Below are 18,486 nucleotides of genomic sequence, written 5' to 3' on the forward strand. Positions count from 1 at the left end.
AGTATTCCGGTCTACATGTAGAGGGAGGTAGATAACACACAGACGACAGACCAATAAGGACGTCCACGGGCAGAGGATCTGATGGCCGTGGACGGTGGCGGGGAATACGGTTCGCGGAGGAAAGTCGAGAACGTCGACACGCCCCCGGCGCACCCCCGGATACCTCGGGCACGGACCACTGCCCTGCGGTGATCATCCGCCGTCGCTGTCGTGCTGGACAGCGAGCACAGCAAGAAATACCGAGAGAGCGTCGTAGAGTCGCATGTTTTACGCCAGCGACGACAGGATCGTAGGGAAAGAGACGGATAAAGCGAGACGGGGTAGTCGGGGTCCCGGGGAGGGAAGGACAGCCTAATTTGCTTGAGGGAGTCGCCATCGCTGCCCCTCTCACCGCTGAACGCTCTCTCTGCGTCTCTCTCAACGCTCTCCCCCCGCCGGCACACTTGCTCGCCATCCCCACCACCGGCAGCAGCACAGGCCCCTTCGCAGCCCCTTCGACTCTTTCTTCCACTATCCTGCTAGTGGTCCGCTTCAGGTTGCTGCCCTCTTTGCTTCCGCCTCTGCTTCTACTGGTTTCGGTTCTCGTCTTTGTCTCCGCATTTGTCTTCCCCTTCCTCGTCTCCTGTCCTCCACGTTTCCTTGATTCTTCCACTTCGCATATCTCGCTCCGTATATGGCCACTACTGCGAGACAACCAAAGCCCCAGCGCAAGGGCATGCCTGAGCCCGGTGCCCGGTGAGTCTCCGCCGTCCTTGACGCGTTTGTGTTTGTACGGGCATTCGGAGAGATATGGTCGTCCGCCGCCCTTGCGGTTCTCATTATGCGGGTTCTACCTGACCACAGGACCTACTTGTTGCTCAATGGCTTGAGCGAGTGAGCAATAGTCCGCCACATGCGCACCGATACGTCGCAAGAATACGATTTTCTGGAAATATACCCATCGAATAGTCCGCGGTGTAATTCTGCCCTTGCGACAGTGTCACCCTGTCCGCCTCTGCTGGGTGTGATGAACGTTTAATCAGACATAAGGCGATGTAGCATACATCGTCTTTGCCGGTGCTGTAAAAGTCATTGTACAGCATTGCTGTCGGAACTGCTCGCCGCGAGAATTGTTCGTTATAGGCATGCACTCGTCGTCATGATACAACATGTACTCCGGAGCTTAAATAAACTTGGGACAGGCCCGCTCGCGCCATTGCTACTGTCGTGACGGCTTGTGTCCCTTCTCTCTACACAGTACTCATTACTGACGCCTTTGCTTCATTACAGCCGAGCCCCCGCGTGGGGTGGCGCACGGGCATCTCCCACCTTCTCCCCGGGCAACAACAATGCACGACTGCCCAATGGCCCTCCCGCGGCCACGGGAGCCTTCCCGCCTCTCGGCCACCCTGCCGGCAACGGTGCCGCAAGCACCCCACCCCCGCGTACAGACAAAGAGAACCCGCACGATCGCATTCTTGCGCAACTCATCGGACTTACTGTGCGTGCCGCCCATTCGATCTCAGACATTGCCGTCTGAATGCGCTTTAATGCGCGCACATTCCTATCAGGGCACTACGATTACGCTATCGACCAAGACGCACATACGCTACGAGGGCACGATCGCCTCGACCAGTGGCGAGGGCGACACTACTGGCGTGACGCTGCGCGACGTAAAGGACCTCTCCGCGCCTGGCGCCCCGCTCAAGGAAACACTGTTTATTGCCGCAACGAACATTGAGCAGTGGAGCAGTGGGCCAGCGGACGCCAAAGCTCCCACCACTACTAACGGTGACAGTAAGTATTCACTCTTGGTGTATTTAGCATCTTTTGCCGTAGTGGTGTCTGTTGCCTCTATTCGAGATAGGCTGCAGGGTGTATAGCCATCTCAACACGAGATATTCAACCGGCTGGGATACATTTTTGAGCGGAGCTTGTTGACAGACCGGTTTTCTGACAGGCTTTAAGACCGACACCGATATAAGCAAGGCGCCCGCACCGCGCCGCGAGCGCGAACTGCTTGCGTGGGCAGACGACATACCAGGGTCTGGCCCCGGCTCGCCGCCGCTCGGGGCGGTTGGTTTAGGGAAAGACCGCGACGAGCAGACGTTCGGACCCGGAGCGAACGGGAGCGGGTGGAACCAGTTCGAGGTGAACGAGCGGCTGTTCGGAGTGAAGGCTGGTTTCGATGAGGAGGCGTATACGACGAAGCTAGACCGTAATGCGCCTGACTATAAGGAGCGTGAGCGGCGGGCTGCGGCTATTGCCAATGAGATCATGCAGGTGTGTACAGATTCCCCTTGAGCGCGTGCGCGGGTGCTAATAAGCGATCACGCAGAGCACGACGAACAATGTGCATATTGCGGAGGAGCGGGTGCAAAACCTGGCTGGTGACAGCGTTAACGAAGAAGAGCGGTGCGTCTTCTATAATTGTCGATCTCATCGTGCATATTCATCCTGCTGTTCAGGTATGGAGCCGTTGTGCGCGGTGCGAATGCTTATGTCCCTCCGGGTGCGAGGAAGACGAACAGCGCGTCGCCTGGGCAGGGGAAGCAGGAGGTCCCGAAGGTCGCTGTGAACGCTCCCGACGGGTCAGCCGTGTCTGCGGACAAGACGCAGACCGGCACCAGCACGCCGCCTCCGAAAGCGACATCGCCAGCTCCTGGCGCGACTCAGGCTCAGGTACGTTGTGGCTGACTGTATGCGTACATAGTATGGCGCTGATGCGGCGGGGAATTTATAGCCTGCCGCGGATGCTGTGCCGGCGTTCCGTAGCTTCGTGTCAAACGAGAAGGACAGGCTACTTAAGAAGAAGCAGGCGCTCATGAAGAATGAGATGGATAAGCGCATGGCAGAACTTGTGAAGTTCAGTCAGAGTTTCAAGGTGCGCGATCGTCTCGTCTACATCGGTCGTAGTGCAGTGTACTGACGCATATATACGTGCGCCCGCAGCTCAACAAACCCATTCCGGATGACCTTGTCCCCATCCTCGCCAAGGACGAGGATAAGCAGCGCCAGATCCGCGAGAAGTCGACTAAGGACGCTGAGTCGGCACAGGCACGCGCGATTGGCACGAGCGGCACTGCCCCAGTCGTCGCGCGTGCGCCGCCTGTGTCTCAGGCGACGATGCCCCTCGCCTCTGGTAAGCCGTTACAAGGGCAGCCCATTACCAGGCAGTCCGTCCCCGGTGGGAAGACCCGCGCCGCTGAGGCAGGCAAGGGCCGGCCGTCGATGTTCATTCAGGCAATCCCTCCATTCAAGGGCAAGCGCACGTCAACGAGCAATGTACCGGTCTCGATGAGTGTCTCGAGTGCGGCCCCGTCCGGCGCAACTAGCCCATTGTCGCCGACGGCTGTGAACAGGCTGAACGTGAACGCGTCGTCGTTCCGGCCTACTGTGAAGTCAATCTCACCTCCAGTGAGTCTGAATATACGTATGTACTGGTGGATGCTGATTTATGACTATGCTATGCAGAGTGGCTCACCAAATCTGAATGGACATGCGTCGCCCAAGCCCAAGCCTGGGGATACTTCTTCACAAGGCCCGCCGAACCCCTTCTTCGGCACGCGTCTCCCCAAGAAAGGCATGCCTGTGCATATCAAAGAGGACTTCAACCCGTTCAGACACAACAAAGTCGCTGACGCTGCCCAAGTTTGTGCGTGACTTCCGAATGTTCTCACTCATAGCTTGGGCTGACTCCGTTGTGTAGCACCCACATGGCCGTACAACGGCAAGCGCTATATGCAGATGTTCCCGCCGCTGCAGACCCCACCTCAGCAGCAGTCGCCGCCCATGGCTCATCCCCCGCCGCCTCCTATGCCCCCACCGCAGTACGAAGACGACCCGTCCGCTGGCCAAGTTGCTACGCGGGGGCCGTATATGTACCCGTACCCCCCTTACTACCCAGGACAGGTGCGTCGCTCTACTGATATGTGGTTGCCTCTGGTCCAAGGTCCGATCCTCATGGGACGCCATCTGCAGCCGATGATGCCCGGAATGGGCCCGCCGCCACCTGGCGCTTACATGCCTCCTCCATTCATGCACCCGATGCAGTACCCGCACATGCCGCCAAATGGTCAGTCCAATGATATTGTGATTGTCGTTCTTGCCTGACGCGAGTTGCAGCCATGTATGGCGGTGCCCCTATGGGTCAAATGCCACGTACGTATACATGTGATTCACGTCAATAACGTTTGTTGATGTATGGTCGATTGCAGCACCACAAGCGTATTTGGCCCCTCCTCCTGGTGCCTACCCTGCCCCGCCTAACGGTGCTGGCCCACGACCATCCATGCCTCCGACCCCCATCCCCTCGCACGCTAACCCCTATTATCACCAGAGCCCACAATGTAAGCCCTATGCCTCATCTCCCGGTACGTTATCCATAGTTTGTTAATCACTTTCCTGCACAGTGCAACACGCTATGCCCTACCCCATGATGATGCCTCCGCCTGGTCCTCCCCATCCATACGACGGCTCACAAGCTCCGCCCGTGCAAATGGGCGGCGTGGGCCACGCTTGAGCCCGAGACCACATTGTGCCGTTATATTGCCGCGGACGGTTCCGCGCTGCCTGCCCAGTGACGACGACGAGCGGGGCTGATAGCCCGGTGTATGGAGGGGCTGCGCACCCTGTGACGCGAGCGGGGCAGTCGTGTGTAATATCGTCACATCCCAGTGTTGTCTTTGGTCTGTCATGTTGTTCGCTGCAATTTGTTGTGTTGCAATGCAAAACGGATTAAAAATAACAAGGGGGGTGTCTCAGGGATACAGTGGTATGTGCAATAGTATGTGCAGTACAGTGTCGTGAACGAGTGTTGCGAGCGAACGGATCAGCTCCAGTGAAATACCCCAAGCGATATAAGGCAAGTCATCGGCTATCACGGCCGTTGAGTACGTATATCCCAATCTTCTTCAACAAGCCCTTCAAACTGTTGCTCGCCCGGTTGCAGTTTGCTTGCAACCATGTCTCCATTTCTACTCGCAGCTCTGCCATCTCGTCACACAAGGGTAACTCTCCATCGGATCGCATGAGGCAAGGATTCAGCAATAGGTCGAACAGCCTAGTCCACAAGTCGACCTGCCAATAACGCTTCATTGAGGTTGCGAGTTTGTACCGCTCGATGCCTTGAGGTGATGGCGCAGCGGGCACCACTGATGACGCCTCGATGTACTTCCCGTAAAGCATGCAATAAATGATGCCCGCGAGGCCAAAATAGTCGGTTTGGAACGTCCACGGTCGATTCTCACGAATTTCGAGGCAGTCCCTGGGGTCGGTAGGCCATTCTGCGATATATTGCTGACCAGCGGGAAACAGCCGTGTGTCGATAGTGCGGCCGAAGTCGATCAGCTTGATGCCCTTGTAGCTCCAGCCGCCTTCGCCGTCTGGTGAATACATGCTCGACCATGCTGATGCTGGTCCGGGCACGTCTTCGAGGCGGAGCAGACAGTTGTCGATTTTCATATCACCATGGATGAAGCCAGCTCGGTGCATTCCTTCCAGGATGCGCATCAGCTCGATGGTGAAGAACATCACCAAAAGCTCGTCTAGGCAGGCACCCTGCTGCGTGACGCCTGCATGCGGGGCACGGTTGACTATGTCCAATAAAGTACCCTGCTTGCATAGTTCGAGGACCAAGAAGCTCTCGTCACGGAACGCATATAGGGCTTGTGGCTTCACTATAGATTGTCGAAGATGCGGTGGCAAGGTGCGGTGTATTCGTCTGAGGACGTAGAATTCCCACAGGTTCCGGGGCTTGACAACCTTTAATGCAACCCGGTCATCCTCGCCGTCGCCGTCGCCGTCGTCGTCGTCGTCGTCATCGCGGTGTCGCGCTATACTGAGATCGACAGCCTCGAAAACGGCGCCAAACCCTCCTTCGCCGAGCTTGTCGACGACCGCAAACTCGCGGTCGAGTAAATTTATAGGAAGGACATCGGTATCGTCCGGAAGTCGGCTCGTCGTGTTGCCGCTAGTCCGCCGGGACTTTTTCTTCGCAAACTTCTGTAGCGTATCGAGCTGATGCGCCTCCTCGCGTTTCAGATCATGAAAGTCGTGATCGGGGGGAATCAGTGAAAGGAGGCTTGCGATAATGGGTGGATCGAATGGATTGCACGGGTTGGCTGGCTGGAACGAGGATGTAGCGGCCAGAGCATCTGAAAGATTCAGAGTGCCGGTCCTCTCGTCGATATATGGCTCCGACGAAGATAAATCATCCCCTGCATCCTGCTGTTGATCATCTTCTCGCAGTTCTGCAGCGAGCTGCTCGGCAGCCTCTACAGGATCTCGATACACGGCAATGCCCTCGCCGACCAGGTTAGGTGTACCTCGCGTGCTCAAGGTGAACTCAAATGTTCTCTCTGTAATAGGCGTCATGACGTCGAATTGGCCGAATCTTCCGCCTAGGGGCGCGCCGTAACTGGTGCCATCGCCTTGTTCGTCATACATACTATCGTCCTCGCCTTGCATGCCGTCCACGTTCTCGAAATCCGCGTCCTGCTCAACATACTCGTCGTATGGCTCCTCATCCTCCGTGTAAGAGGAATCGTCCTCGCTTGCCTGCATGTTCTCCTCGGGTTCTTCATCTTCAATGGGAGGCGGTGAAAATGGGCGCAATGGTACGCGTTCGCCAAGAACGACACGAGCGGGAGCGGCGGGTTCCTGGTCCTCGTCGCTGGGGTCAACGAAAGGCCTGAATGTAGCGCTAGGTGCGGGAGGGGCATTCTCGTTCCTGGTTGGCGGCCGGCTGAACACCTTGACTGGCGCGTCATCCCTGTACGGCGTAAACACATTCCCATTCTCCATGGGCGCGGCCGCAGCATTCTTGCCTTGCGCCTGCTCGTCTCCAGATGTGTCACGGCGGGCCTGCGGCCTGTCTCTTGTTGAAGCAAGTGGGGTGAATACGGCTGAGAACACCGGTTTACTTTCCTCATTGATAGACTTGAGACCAGATCTAGGCTTGAAGCTTGGAGCGTTCTCGTCCAAACGCGCTCGGGCGGAGGCAGGCGTCGTAGAGTCCTTTACTGACAGCCCCCGACGGCCTGGTTGAGGAGTAAACGCGGGAATCTTGCTTGGATTCTCAGCATCAACGAATGGTTTGAACTAGGGCGATGTCAGAATAGATTTTCGAAGGCAATGTACTTGAGCTTACTTTCGGAGGCACGGCAGGCGTCGCATTCTCCCGCCTGAGATTCTCGTCAACGAACGGCTGGAATGCTGATAGAAAGAGACAGAATGTATCAGGGCACAAGCCGATGGCAGCGCATTCCACTCACTGGGGGTCTTCATGGGTACGTTGGCGTTCTCGTTGCCCCTCGGCGTCTTCACGGGCACGTCCGCATTCTCATTGCTCACCGCTCTGAGCTGGCTCTGCAGCGACATTGGTGTCACGGGTTCCACTTTGCGCACAGGAGCATGTTTGCTCCCCGCTACCGCACCGAAGCGCATTGATTTCTCCGGCGAATTGTACATGCCAAATACATCCGCTAGCGCCTCCTTTGTCGCCAGTGTCACTGTCGGCTCACCGGTAGTGAAACCCTTGCGCGCAGTGAATGTACGTGTCCCGCGGGGACCTTGCGCCTCCTTAAAGCTCACGCGCACTGTCTCCGACGGAGGTGGCGGCCCCCACTTCTTGCCGAGAAGACCCATCGAACGAGCACGAGCCTCCTGCATGCTGTATTCCGTCCCGTCCTCAGTGAACAGCAGAGACAGGTTGAAGCGCAACTTTTCGGGGCGCTTTCCGGGAGCAGGAGGGGCAAGCATCGGTGCGTATCGGTCATGACCTAATGGATTGGTGGGTTGGGTTGAGGCGGCAGATGCCACCGTCGCTGCAGGGGGGGAAGAGGATGTGTGGTTCTTCAGTGGACTACGGCGGAGAGCTTGTACTTGCGGCGGCGCGCTCTTCCATGTGGCCGCAGAAAGGTCAGAAGCCGGAGGTAGTCGCGACCCTGATCGCAGCTTAAACTCCTCATACCGACGCTTCAAAGGATCTGTGGGACGTGCACGCCGGTGGATGCCCTGCTTGTAGATAGTCTCTGCATCGGCACGCCTGAGTATGCGGTGCTTCAGCTGATTGACCTGGAGCGCGACGGGGGGGCACACCTTCCGGTTCTTTCGAGCACAGCAGCATACTCCCAGTATGTTTGAGCATACACTAGACCTATCCCGTTGGCCAGAAGATAGGCGTAGATGACTGCAGGATCTTCGACGTGACTGGCATATAGCGACCAGAGTTTGAGGTATCTGAGGTCTCCCTTGTATGCGTCGTCGTCCTTGAATTTCCGAGTAGCCTCCTCCAGCAGCTCCAGCAGCCCGGATGACGGGAGTTGATCATCGCGGTAATTATCGAGCGTCCATTTGACGAAGGTGTCGTAGGCAGTCAGAGGGTCAGGGTCTTCCAGAAGGGCGGTGGTGATCTGAGACTTGTAAAACTCGCGTTTCTTCGATAGCTCGGACGCGGGATCCATACCAGAGGGGCGTTGGCAGCGGTGTCGACCTTCAAGATCAGAGTTCGAGCCGCGCGGAAGACGCGTGTTCGACGCGTCGGGCACGTGATACGTGTCGTCCGTGTCGGTCCCTTCGACTTCGCCGCCGACTGAAAGAAGTTTGACAATTAATTTCGGTGCTACGCGCGATAATCAAAAAGCATGCCTCTCGAATTCAATGTTTAACTGTGAGATCCATCGTGGTCCATTTACCCCAGAACGCCGAACGCTTTGATGGAATCATGCTTCGAATCAACACTCGGGTTGCGGTCGCACTTGTCGTGCACATTACACTGGTGCGTGCGGGTCAATACAAATTCTGCGTGTGCCCCGCACTAGTGTACTTGCATGGCTCACACTTATCTCTGACTCTTGAGCTTGAGTCCCGAGTCTATTGGCTCGGGCGTCTGCCCACGTGGTATGGAGCCGTAAACACATCCCTCCAGCCTGCAGCTGCCTGTAACCGTCCTCAGTTACTGTACGCCGTCTTCCAAGTTCAGCAGGACTCTCCCTTCCGAAATCGCATCTGAACTTTCAGTCTAACCTTACTGACTACTTGTCTCAACGAGGACTGCACAAACCTTCATCGCTATCTCATCTGACTTCACTTACACCGAGTTAGCCTTGTTCAATCTCTGGTTCGTGTGATCCATGCCCAACCGACCTCACCCTCACGTCGCAATACCGCCTGGGGCTTCTCCGTCTGACCCTTCCTCATCCTCCTCCTGGTCCTCCCAGCTATATCGATCGCCGCCGCAAGATTCCCGAGACCTCTGGTCCGACTATGACTCTGCTAGATATTCGCCTGCTGCTTCATCCTCCATACCACATATTAGCTTGGAAGATAGCTCTCACCCGTCAAGCCGTGCCGCTAGCTACTATGAGCATGACTCAGGTCATATCGCGTTCCCCGAACCCCAGCTCTATCGGTCGGTTTCACAGCGGTCCTCTCTTCGCCCGAGTCCTACTGGAGTGCATCGAGCCACCCGCAGTGAACTGACGGTTGGTACTCTGCATCACACTGGAGAGTCGAGGCCACCTTCATTCATCTCTACGGAGAGCAGTCCGGACGTATGTACAAATCCTTCTCCAAGTTCTCTTCAGTCCGGCTATTGATACACGGCCTCACTGCAGCTCGCTTACCGTGATCTTTCTGATGACATTTCAAGCCTGACGTGTGTTGATTCTTTGCATTTATGTAGACCACTTAACAAAACACACTTTTATTGACCGCTTCCAGCGTTCAAGAGGAAAGACTTCACCACTTTCAGACCGGCCAGCTTCCCGATGAGGACTCTCAATGGCACCAGCTGGTACCGCGGTCAGTACGGGAGATTCTGGATGTGAAAGAAGTTCAAAGACAGTCAAACTTGTTCGAGATCATCAAGACTGAAAGAGACTACGTCAATGATATGCAGTTTGTGAAGGAGGTGCTGCTAGGCTCATGCTGATCGATCTGGCAAAGCTTAAAGTAATATCGCAGGTCCTCATTGAACCCCTGCTGAATACCTCGCCCGTCCCGCAACACCGTCTAAGCGGCTTCGTATCTGAGGTTTTCCACAATCTCGACATGATACAGACCATCCACCAGCGGCTGCGTGATGACCTGTTCGCTCGACAACGTGACCAGCATCCCCTTATCCAAAGCATCGCTGACGTCATTCTTGCCAATATCCTTGATTGTGAGTGCTGTTCAAATCATCAGGAATTCAACAAGGTTTAATTATATGCCACCCAGCACAGCAACTCTTCCGCAGCGAGTACGAGAAGTACATCAAACATTGGCCTCTGGCGCGAGCTCGCCACTCAGCAGAGTATAAGCGTAACTCAAAGTACCAATACTTCCTCCAGCAATGCTACCAGGACCCCCGCTTGCTCAGACGAGACCTGCCCTCGCTGTTGTCTCGTCCTGTTACGCGGCTTCCGCGCTTGAAATTTCAGCTTGAGGATGCACTGAAGCATACGGCACCGGATCACCCAGACATTGACGCGATCCCCCCGATCCTGGATGTACTCAATGACCTGATCAAGAGCACGCAACCAGGTATTGAAGTGTCCGAGGGCAAAGTACACTTCTGGGAGTTGTGCGAGAGCCTGGTCTACCAACAGGGGGAGATCATAGTACGTGGTTCTGTCGTCCTTGCTTATGCAAGACTCATCATCGATAGGACTTGGACCTGTATGATGAGGCCCGCACTTTGATCTATTCAGGCCCGCTTTCACGACGCTACCGATCTGAGATGGGATATAGCTGGGCTAATTTGCACGTAGCGCTTTTGGACAACTATCGTACGTCACGCGGTCGTGTTGAGCTGCACGCTCGCTCACACTGACAAACTCCGGATAGTGCTTCTTTTAAGACCGGACCCAAGATCGAGCGGGAGTACGAAGCACTCAGTTGTGTCGCGGGTCGGTATACTGTCTCCCGCGCGAGAAGTGCATTACGGTCGACTGACGCGCCAGTCGGTGTAGCCCATTCCACTTGAATATCTTCGCCTTGCCACGTTCTCCAGTCCTCCAGAGATCCGCAAGGAGAAGATTACAAATGGCACCATTTTCGACGCCTTCCGCAACATCCAAAAACCAATGTATCCATTCACCATATACCATGCTTCCGCGAAGATGAATAGAAGATATACTCTATACGCCGATAGTGAAGAGATACGGCAGGAGTGGCATGCATTATTGGTGGATGCGTTGGGTGTTCGGAAGGTACAACAAGAAGCCAACATGGTGCGTCTTATCCTTGAGGATCTTGTACGTCGCTATAGCAAGCTGATAGATCGAGACTTTTTTCAGTGGTTTGCCCCTCATGTGGTCAGCGAGGGCTTTTTCAAAGATCCTAGGACACTGTACACCCCTGGAGAATTCACTGGCAAGGCTGTCACCGCAGCACCATTCTGTGTGTCGCCATCTATCTATTACCCAAACAACAGTACACTGATGCATTACTCTTGCAGCTAGCGGTGGCAGGAATCTTCTCGCTGTAGCCTGCACAACGGGCGTTTACGCTGCAGTCAGAGGCGAAGCCGGTATGTGGGTAGATGTCACCGTACCTATGCACTGAGCTTATGGCCTGTTACTTCTGCGTGTCCTCTCTAGGCTTTCGAAAGGTCCTCAATTTGGGGAATGTCTCTAGCATGGTCCCTCTCCCTAACCTTAATAAGATGCTTGTGCTCTGCGACAGTGGCCTCTCTGCATACTCTCTGGATCTCTTCGGGCGTGCAGGACTTGGCATCTCCTCCCCACAGCATGTCGAAGCCACTTGGGAACCAATAGCTGGGCAGGATAGTACAGTGTTATTCTTCCGTGCTGGTAAACTTGGCCATCGTACAATGAGCAAGTGTTTGTCAGCAGTGCTGGACTGTCAGATTGACTGATCGGCTGGCTCCACAGTACTATATGTGTCGAAAAGCCTGCTTCATCAGGTTCATTTCCACGCATTGGAAGTCTTGCGCGCGCCGGATGGAACTCTGAGTCCTCGACGCACCAGCACGGGGCTTCTGTCGACACTTCAATATCGCACGTTCGGCGAGGTAGGTATTTGGATTTGTTGTGGCGTTGCCGGTACTGAATTTATCCAGCCACTTGTGATACCGAAAGACGTGTATGCTATCACCTCGCTGAATAGAAGTATCGGCATATGCACAGACAAGGGCATATGGATCGTCGACCCAACAAAGTGAGCATGGTGCTATCACAATAGGCGTCAGTCGGTTAATATGCTGTGCAGTCCAAATACGACCGGCGCAAGTCCCACCATAATTCCGAAATTCCATGGTGCTGAGAGTAATACGCCACTGAACACCCTCAAGTCACGATGCGCATCGGCTAAGCCGCTGGGTCTGGTGCGATCTCGCGACGACGAGATCTTAGTTGTTTATGACGGTGAGCAGAGTAGTTCGCACTCCACTGCCGTGAGATCTCAATCTGTCCAGAACTCGGCTGTTACGTCAATAAGCACGGCATACCCAGTCGCTCCTCTGGCTACCTACGTTGGGAGTCTAAAGCAACTGCCTTCGCGCATCGAGGAGATCATATCCTTCTTTTCTCTTCCGACTTCATCGAGGTACGGAAGTTGCAAACGGGAAAACTGGTGCAGGTAATCGAAGACGAGGACATCCGATATGTCTACCAAGGACTGCTTGCCACCGAGAACCCGATACTCGTCGCGATGAAGGGACGGGAGGAGCAGGCTTTCGTGAATGACAGGATCATTGAACTTATCGAGACGGCGGAGATTACGACACCAAAGACCGCCTCAATACCCGCGGTGTGGGATGAGTGGGATATGTAGTTGATTGAGCTGCCGAACGGGCCGTATATTTGACTGCCGCTAATATTTTGGGTGTAAGGTAGTTTATTTATATCTAAGCTTGTCAGGATCCAGCAACCTCGTTCCCTCTGCATAGTGAATTATTACGCGAACGTGCAAGCGAAGAAAGAGGTGAAGCAAAGCCAAAGTCCAATATCATCGATGGTTCACACCCGGGATCGTTAGCTCGGAAGAAACGAAATTTCTGGATTCGATGTGGATACAAGTTGCACCTGATCCCTATCAACCTTGGAAGAACATCCATTCAATTCATAAAACGTGGTCAACTCATTGAGGAGGCAGCACGCAGCGGTCCGCAGATAAGTTTCCGTCTTTTCATATTATTCTATTAGTTCGCTAGTACAGGACGTCATGGACAGGACACGTACCATTGCCCCACCATTGAGGGAATTGATGTTGATTGCCAGCAGCACCAAAGATGGCCTGTAGGTCAATGTAAGCCAATGAATGGGTACCATCATGCTTCACAGGCGTACAAAGTTGAGTAGAAATATAATGACTTGTGTGCCTGCATCTAGTCCCGCAGCGACAATGTAGCTGCAAAAAGGTACGCGTTAGCCCAACCGATGGTTGTGCGTGTCTTTGATTCTTACTTATACTTCGCAAACCATCGCGGGTAACGGGTACGGATCCACCATTGCGAGATGATGCCAGAAGCCATCATAGTACTGTGAGACCGGTGTGAGCCTTTTGGTCGATGGTAGTCGATCATCACTCACTTGACTTGCGTGTTCACTCCGACGGACAGAACACATGAATACTGTGCGTAGTCAACAGCGGACCGCTCGTAACATATTGAATAGGCTAGATGCTATACTCACTTGCAATATAATCGTCGTGTTGATATTGTTGAGCCCAGACTTCGGCCACAGGCGATGCTGTCGGCCAGCATATTGAGCTTCTCCACATAAATGCGTGACAATTCGACGGCTCACAGCGATATACATTGGCAACGGACAAAACAGTCCAATAGCCAAAGAGATTGGGACCATATGATACGTTGAGTGCGGACCAAACATTTCTGGGCCTAAAGCTCCCCAAGCCACGGCATTAGCTATAATGTAAAAATCAGCATCTTAATGAATGTGATTTGGATGATGCGATATTTACAGTTATATGCCTGTGCATTCTGACCGGACCAGAGTCTTGACAGACAATTCAGTCGACAACACATCGACGAAATACATTTCTCCATACCGGGTTCCAGAGATGGAGAGAAGTGCTAGTCAATGTGGAATATTCAACAAAACGGAAGGGACCAACTGAGGGCGTACATACCCGGTCGTTGCGCGTTGATAATAGAGAGCATCATGACATCTGGTTCACCTAGAATCAGCATAATTCCTTTGGTCTACGTCACGATGGCCCACAATTGAGCAATGCTCCAACCACCGTCCCTGGACACTTTCAGCTCGTACTTCAAGCTTTACGACAAACGTCCTCACCAGCCATTTGATAACAGAAGGTCACGCGTGGCGCTAGTTTCACATATTGTCCGAGTTTCAGGTCTTGCAGGAAGGCGATACCCTGTTGTGTAGGGTGTTCGCCATATAATGCTCCGTACATGTTCGCCACAGGACGACCAGGTACCATGTATGCTGCAACATGCGTCAGTTATCATTGGAGTCGCAAAAGTACCACAACTGTACCTGTGATCATCTGGTAGAACCCAGTTCCACCAGTTACGAATTGATTGAACCCAATCATCGCAGCTAGGGTAGCATACAAGGCACAGAAGGATGAATCCAATGAAGAGGATCACAGTCAAGGTCCACCAAGGCAGTCCAGAATCGCCGGTATAGTTTGCTAAACGACCACCAGTCACTCCAGAGTGTAACAGGTATAGATATCACTCACTAGCTTGTGCGATGCCATATGCAATAACGAGAATGACTGTATACCACCAACGCGGGATCTGCTTGTACACTTTCATCTTCTCGTAGTGCTGAAAAAACGAGCCGATCAGCCACATAATACTATTTCAATCCCAACGTGTATACATACAACGTCATAAATCAAATGCGGTGTCTTGTTCCAAGGGTTTAGAGACAGTACAAACGGCTTCAAATCGTTCCAATGATAGAGCCCGATATGAGTCACTATAGCGCCAAGTGATAGATTCGCGACAATGAGATAGAGTGCGTTTGAAGCCGAAAAGAATGCAGGCTGTCATTCGACGTGAGTCGTATTGATCACAAGCAGAAGTTATAGAATATACCCCGAGTTCAGCATATTTGACAGGGTCGAACTTTCCGTCCGTGAGCAATGCAGTCTGGTTGTATTGCGAACCATTCTCAGACTGTGTGAAATGACCGGCTGTCAGCAGTTTCCCTCCGATATGCATAGGTTGAGGAAACCTTACAAAGATCGCCTGGCTCATGAACGGGAAATCCTTTGCCCTCCAGACGTTTCCGTAGTACATAGCGGCCATGAGAACGTATGTCAGCATAATTCCAATATTCTCGTTAATTTGCAACCAGAGTGGAGCATATAGATATTGGCTAGTGATAAGATTCCAGTCGAAGCAGAGGGCCAGAAGGCCCATTCCTTCGTTGTTGCTCGCCCCGCCGAAGATGTTCCGCACGACGGAGCTATGATTATCAGCCAGACAAAATATTGAGACTCCGGTCAAAATAGGGAAGATCCCTGTTAACATGAGTAGCGGTGTGATGTCAGTGGATGCATGTCCATGAGACATTCTGGCACTCACATTCAGGGACAATCTCCCAAAGGAATATGCCGCCGAAGACAAACCAGAACAGACGCACACGCTTTGATGTCATTTGGCGATCATAGTGCAAAGCCTGGAACAAGTTCGCAATATAGACTGAACGGTGTCAGTACGATCGCACGCATCTCCTTCCGACGTAACGCACTGTTGACGGGCCAGAAGCATCGAGTCGGCTTGACGAGGACATCTTGCAAGAGACCAGCGTAACCATAGCCGATAAGCTGGGAGCTAATGAGCGTGAATATGGCCACTGCCGGATTCTGGCCGAATACTTTTAGTGATTGCCCAGAGCTCAAATGAAGTGGACGCGATCATACCATACGATTGTTATAGTACACTGGTATAAACACCGTCAGACCTGCCTTAATACCTCGCAACCATGTATCACTTACGGTCCTGAACAGAAATAACTTGTATGGCGACGGCCGATGTGGCGGCTGTCGACGACATAATGACGATAGCGGCGTGTTCCTTGACTATCAAAGATACAGGTAATTTGGCTGGAAGGTATCATAGCGTAATTGGACTACACTCACTGTTAAATGGGCCCGGGTTGAGGAGCTTGAAGATTCCTTTCGAGGGCAATACTATGTGCAAGGCATTCCCGAACCAGTACGACAATATCAGCAGTAGCAATTGCGAGACCGTCAGGGTTTGAGGCTTGAAGTAGTAGATCTGGGCGAGTACACTGACAAGGCGGACAATGGTATCGATTATCCGAATGTACGCATATATCACTCACGCCCCAAATGCTGAGAAACCGAGGCCGAGGAAAATACTTCGGAAGGTGATGGCTTGAAGCTCCGGATCATCTTTGGCGGACAATACCTATTTTAAACGAATAATGTCTCAGGAATGTTGAACCGATGTTCGCCCTCTATATTGCGGCTCAGGCTCGCATACCTTTGTGGCCACCTCCCACGCTTCCTCCACTCGATATTCCTCTTCGGTTGCCTCATCATTTTGAATGCGTTCTTCCAGGGCCTCTTCTTCCTGTATCTTCCATGCGGAATCTACGTCGTCGTGATCCGCATGATCCTTCTCGGACAGGATCTCATCGGAACCCTTCTCTGGGAGCGAGAGCTGGTCAGTGACTGAAGAGCTGGACATCTCAGCGTCGAAGAGACAAAGTTCCCCGCCTACAGCCTGGCTAGTGAATATATACGTGTGGGCAAGCGCACGTGCTGATGGATTTTGTGCCGTTGCTGCAAAATGAGTTAATCGCAAGCTCGCATTGAGCCCCAGCGGTCGCGGTGTCGTCTAGGAGAGTTCGGTCAGGGCCTGCCGATGACAGTCCATGAGATGCATCACCACGAGCGCTCTTCTGAGATGTCAAACAATGCGAATTTTCGCCGTTGGAGGAAACGCTAGCATGGCACGCGACAGTCAGAAAGCACGTTGGTATGTCGCGCTCTGACTGTTTGACGACCGCAATGGATATCGATAGACTCACACGAAGGCGTCTTCATTATCTACGCAATCAATATGTGCAACGGCGTCATCCACTAGGCAAATTTCAGTCCATTTTGATCGCGACAGCGGTCTCGGCTTCGAGCTGCATGCGGTCTCCGTCAAGGTTCTCAGCGGCGGTGACATACACCGCAGCGTTATTATAATGACTTTGATCACAAGGGCCGGTACACGAATCTAATTAGTGCCCCTCATGCAGCAAGGTTGAACGTAATCCGGAACTTCTTTGATCAATCAAAGTAAGCTACACGGAGGGTGTTTCATCAACGCTGCGCTGATGAGGCTTCCGCGCCAACTTCGACACGTCAATATGGTGATGGCGGGGGCAACGCGTTAAAGACAAGTCTGAACCAACGATCTGGATATTTTCAAAACCAGAGACTCACTCGTTGACGAGGTCAATGATGTGTGCCTTGATGTACTCCCGCCGAGAGCCTCTGGCTGGGGCTTAGCGAGCGCGAAGGCCACTCACACCTGTCTCGTGTGTGCCATCCGTAGCAGTGGCAAGCGCGAATTCATAATAGCGTGGGATCCGGAATGTCTTCCATTGTTAGGTCCATAAACGGTCGTTGTACTGCCCGAAGTGAGTCCCGGCGTACAGGCGCTGGTCGGAGGTCAGCACGTGCTGCCAAACCTGCCCTGAATAGGACGCCTGAAAATCTTTTTTGTCGACCTGTCCTTCGTTCTGACACGACGCATTGTCCCGGTACCCTGCTGGTGAGTCTATCGTCTTACTTTTGCTGTCCACTTCTTGCTTTCGACGCGATGATACCTTATGTTTACCTCGAGTGTCTTCGCCAATTACCAAGGCGAAGATGCGATGTTCCGAGTTTTATGTCATAGTTACACTGATCGGTCTCACCGTATCTGTACTTCAAAGGACAACGTCTGACGTATATCCTGCGTAGCCGTGGAGTCCTTAAAGCCTGTTTCTTGACGTGTTGCTTGTTGGTGAGTGTTCGTTCACTGCACTCTTTCATACGCGGCTGGGAACGAGATGAAAACAAAAGCATTCAAACTAGAGTATCTGAGAGTCGATGCACTCGGCTCGATGCTTTACATTCATCTGTCAATCCACTGATCCCCATTCCAGCCGTGTCCAGTTGTGCTTTTATCCACGTGTTCAAGTATACTGATGCGTATAATTTAGTTTCAATTCCTCAAGTAATGGCTGTTTTTGTACCAGAATAGTTTTGGTGAGTATCTACTTTCCAATGTTCCGTGCTATGATGTTACAAATGGAGTTACCGCCCGATCTCGTCTTTAGACGTTAGTTGACGACAATTCCAAGGCTGTATTTTTACTTTTTCTGAGCGCATATAGTCATCTTCTCTTCTGGGACAACTGGACTTACTATTTCCTTCATTTAGGTCTCCAGTTTGTTTGATATGTCGCAAGTGCTTGCCCATCCCTCTGTTCGCACCTGTAGGTGAGTATCTTTCCGTTTGCGTTGTCAGTGTGATGCTTTATCACGACGGTCTTCGTAC

The 18,486-nt window shown here is 53.0% G+C and overlaps 4 protein-coding genes across 4 annotated transcripts; 2 read left to right on the forward strand and 2 right to left on the reverse strand.

Moving 5' to 3' along the window:
• Positions 1 to 673: 673 nt before the first annotated feature.
• Positions 674 to 4,787, forward strand: POSPLADRAFT_1067357 (hypothetical protein; the record flags this gene model as incomplete). The annotated part of the gene is made up of 14 exons (XM_024482177.1): positions 674 to 735; positions 1,270 to 1,400; positions 1,431 to 1,480; positions 1,578 to 1,776; positions 1,940 to 2,262; positions 2,318 to 2,394; positions 2,448 to 2,661; positions 2,723 to 2,863; positions 2,932 to 3,634; positions 3,689 to 3,891; positions 3,961 to 4,054; positions 4,105 to 4,140; positions 4,197 to 4,328; positions 4,392 to 4,787. 14 exons carry the CDS (start codon positions 674 to 676, stop codon positions 4,499 to 4,501), a joined length of 2,475 nt encoding a protein of 824 aa, XP_024335656.1. The 3' UTR covers positions 4,502 to 4,787.
• Positions 4,788 to 4,884: 97 nt separating this feature from the next.
• POSPLADRAFT_1077137 (hypothetical protein) lies at positions 4,885 to 8,456 on the reverse strand (the record flags this gene model as incomplete). The annotated part of the gene is made up of 4 exons (XM_024482947.1): positions 4,885 to 7,080; positions 7,130 to 7,186; positions 7,273 to 8,026; positions 8,080 to 8,456. Coding segments are annotated over 4 exons (3,384 nt in total), but the record flags the coding sequence as incomplete, so codon positions are not given.
• A 657-nt stretch (positions 8,457 to 9,113) lies between these two features.
• POSPLADRAFT_1059957 (hypothetical protein) lies at positions 9,114 to 12,759 on the forward strand (the record flags this gene model as incomplete). The annotated part of the gene is made up of 15 exons (XM_024481210.1): positions 9,114 to 9,533; positions 9,597 to 9,637; positions 9,703 to 9,892; positions 9,946 to 10,144; positions 10,201 to 10,583; positions 10,631 to 10,751; positions 10,810 to 10,871; positions 10,935 to 11,195; positions 11,262 to 11,364; positions 11,423 to 11,494; positions 11,565 to 11,807; positions 11,859 to 11,998; positions 12,047 to 12,144; positions 12,196 to 12,350; positions 12,401 to 12,759. The coding sequence occupies 15 exons, from the start codon at positions 9,114 to 9,116 to the stop codon at positions 12,757 to 12,759; spliced, it is 2,847 nt and encodes a 948-aa protein (XP_024335658.1).
• Positions 12,760 to 13,065: 306 nt separating this feature from the next.
• Positions 13,066 to 16,639, reverse strand: POSPLADRAFT_1059958 (hypothetical protein; the record flags this gene model as incomplete). Its single annotated transcript, XM_024481211.1, has 24 exons — positions 13,066 to 13,109; positions 13,167 to 13,221; positions 13,275 to 13,335; positions 13,392 to 13,466; positions 13,518 to 13,558; positions 13,620 to 13,676; positions 13,734 to 13,852; positions 13,909 to 13,943; positions 13,996 to 14,020; positions 14,077 to 14,115; positions 14,169 to 14,195; positions 14,244 to 14,396; positions 14,448 to 14,510; positions 14,656 to 14,743; positions 14,803 to 14,964; positions 15,017 to 15,097; positions 15,161 to 15,444; positions 15,509 to 15,625; positions 15,675 to 15,789; positions 15,847 to 15,866; positions 15,922 to 16,005; positions 16,066 to 16,217; positions 16,272 to 16,357; positions 16,433 to 16,639. 24 exons carry the CDS (start codon positions 16,637 to 16,639, stop codon positions 13,066 to 13,068), a joined length of 2,190 nt encoding a protein of 729 aa, XP_024335659.1.
• Between the last annotated feature and the right edge of the window lie 1,847 nt (positions 16,640 to 18,486).

The sequence above is a fragment of the Postia placenta genome, assembly GCF_002117355.1.
Source record: "Postia placenta MAD-698-R-SB12 unplaced genomic scaffold POSPLAscaffold_13, whole genome shotgun sequence".
Classification (NCBI taxonomy): Eukaryota; Fungi; Basidiomycota; class Agaricomycetes; order Polyporales; family Adustoporiaceae; genus Rhodonia; species Rhodonia placenta.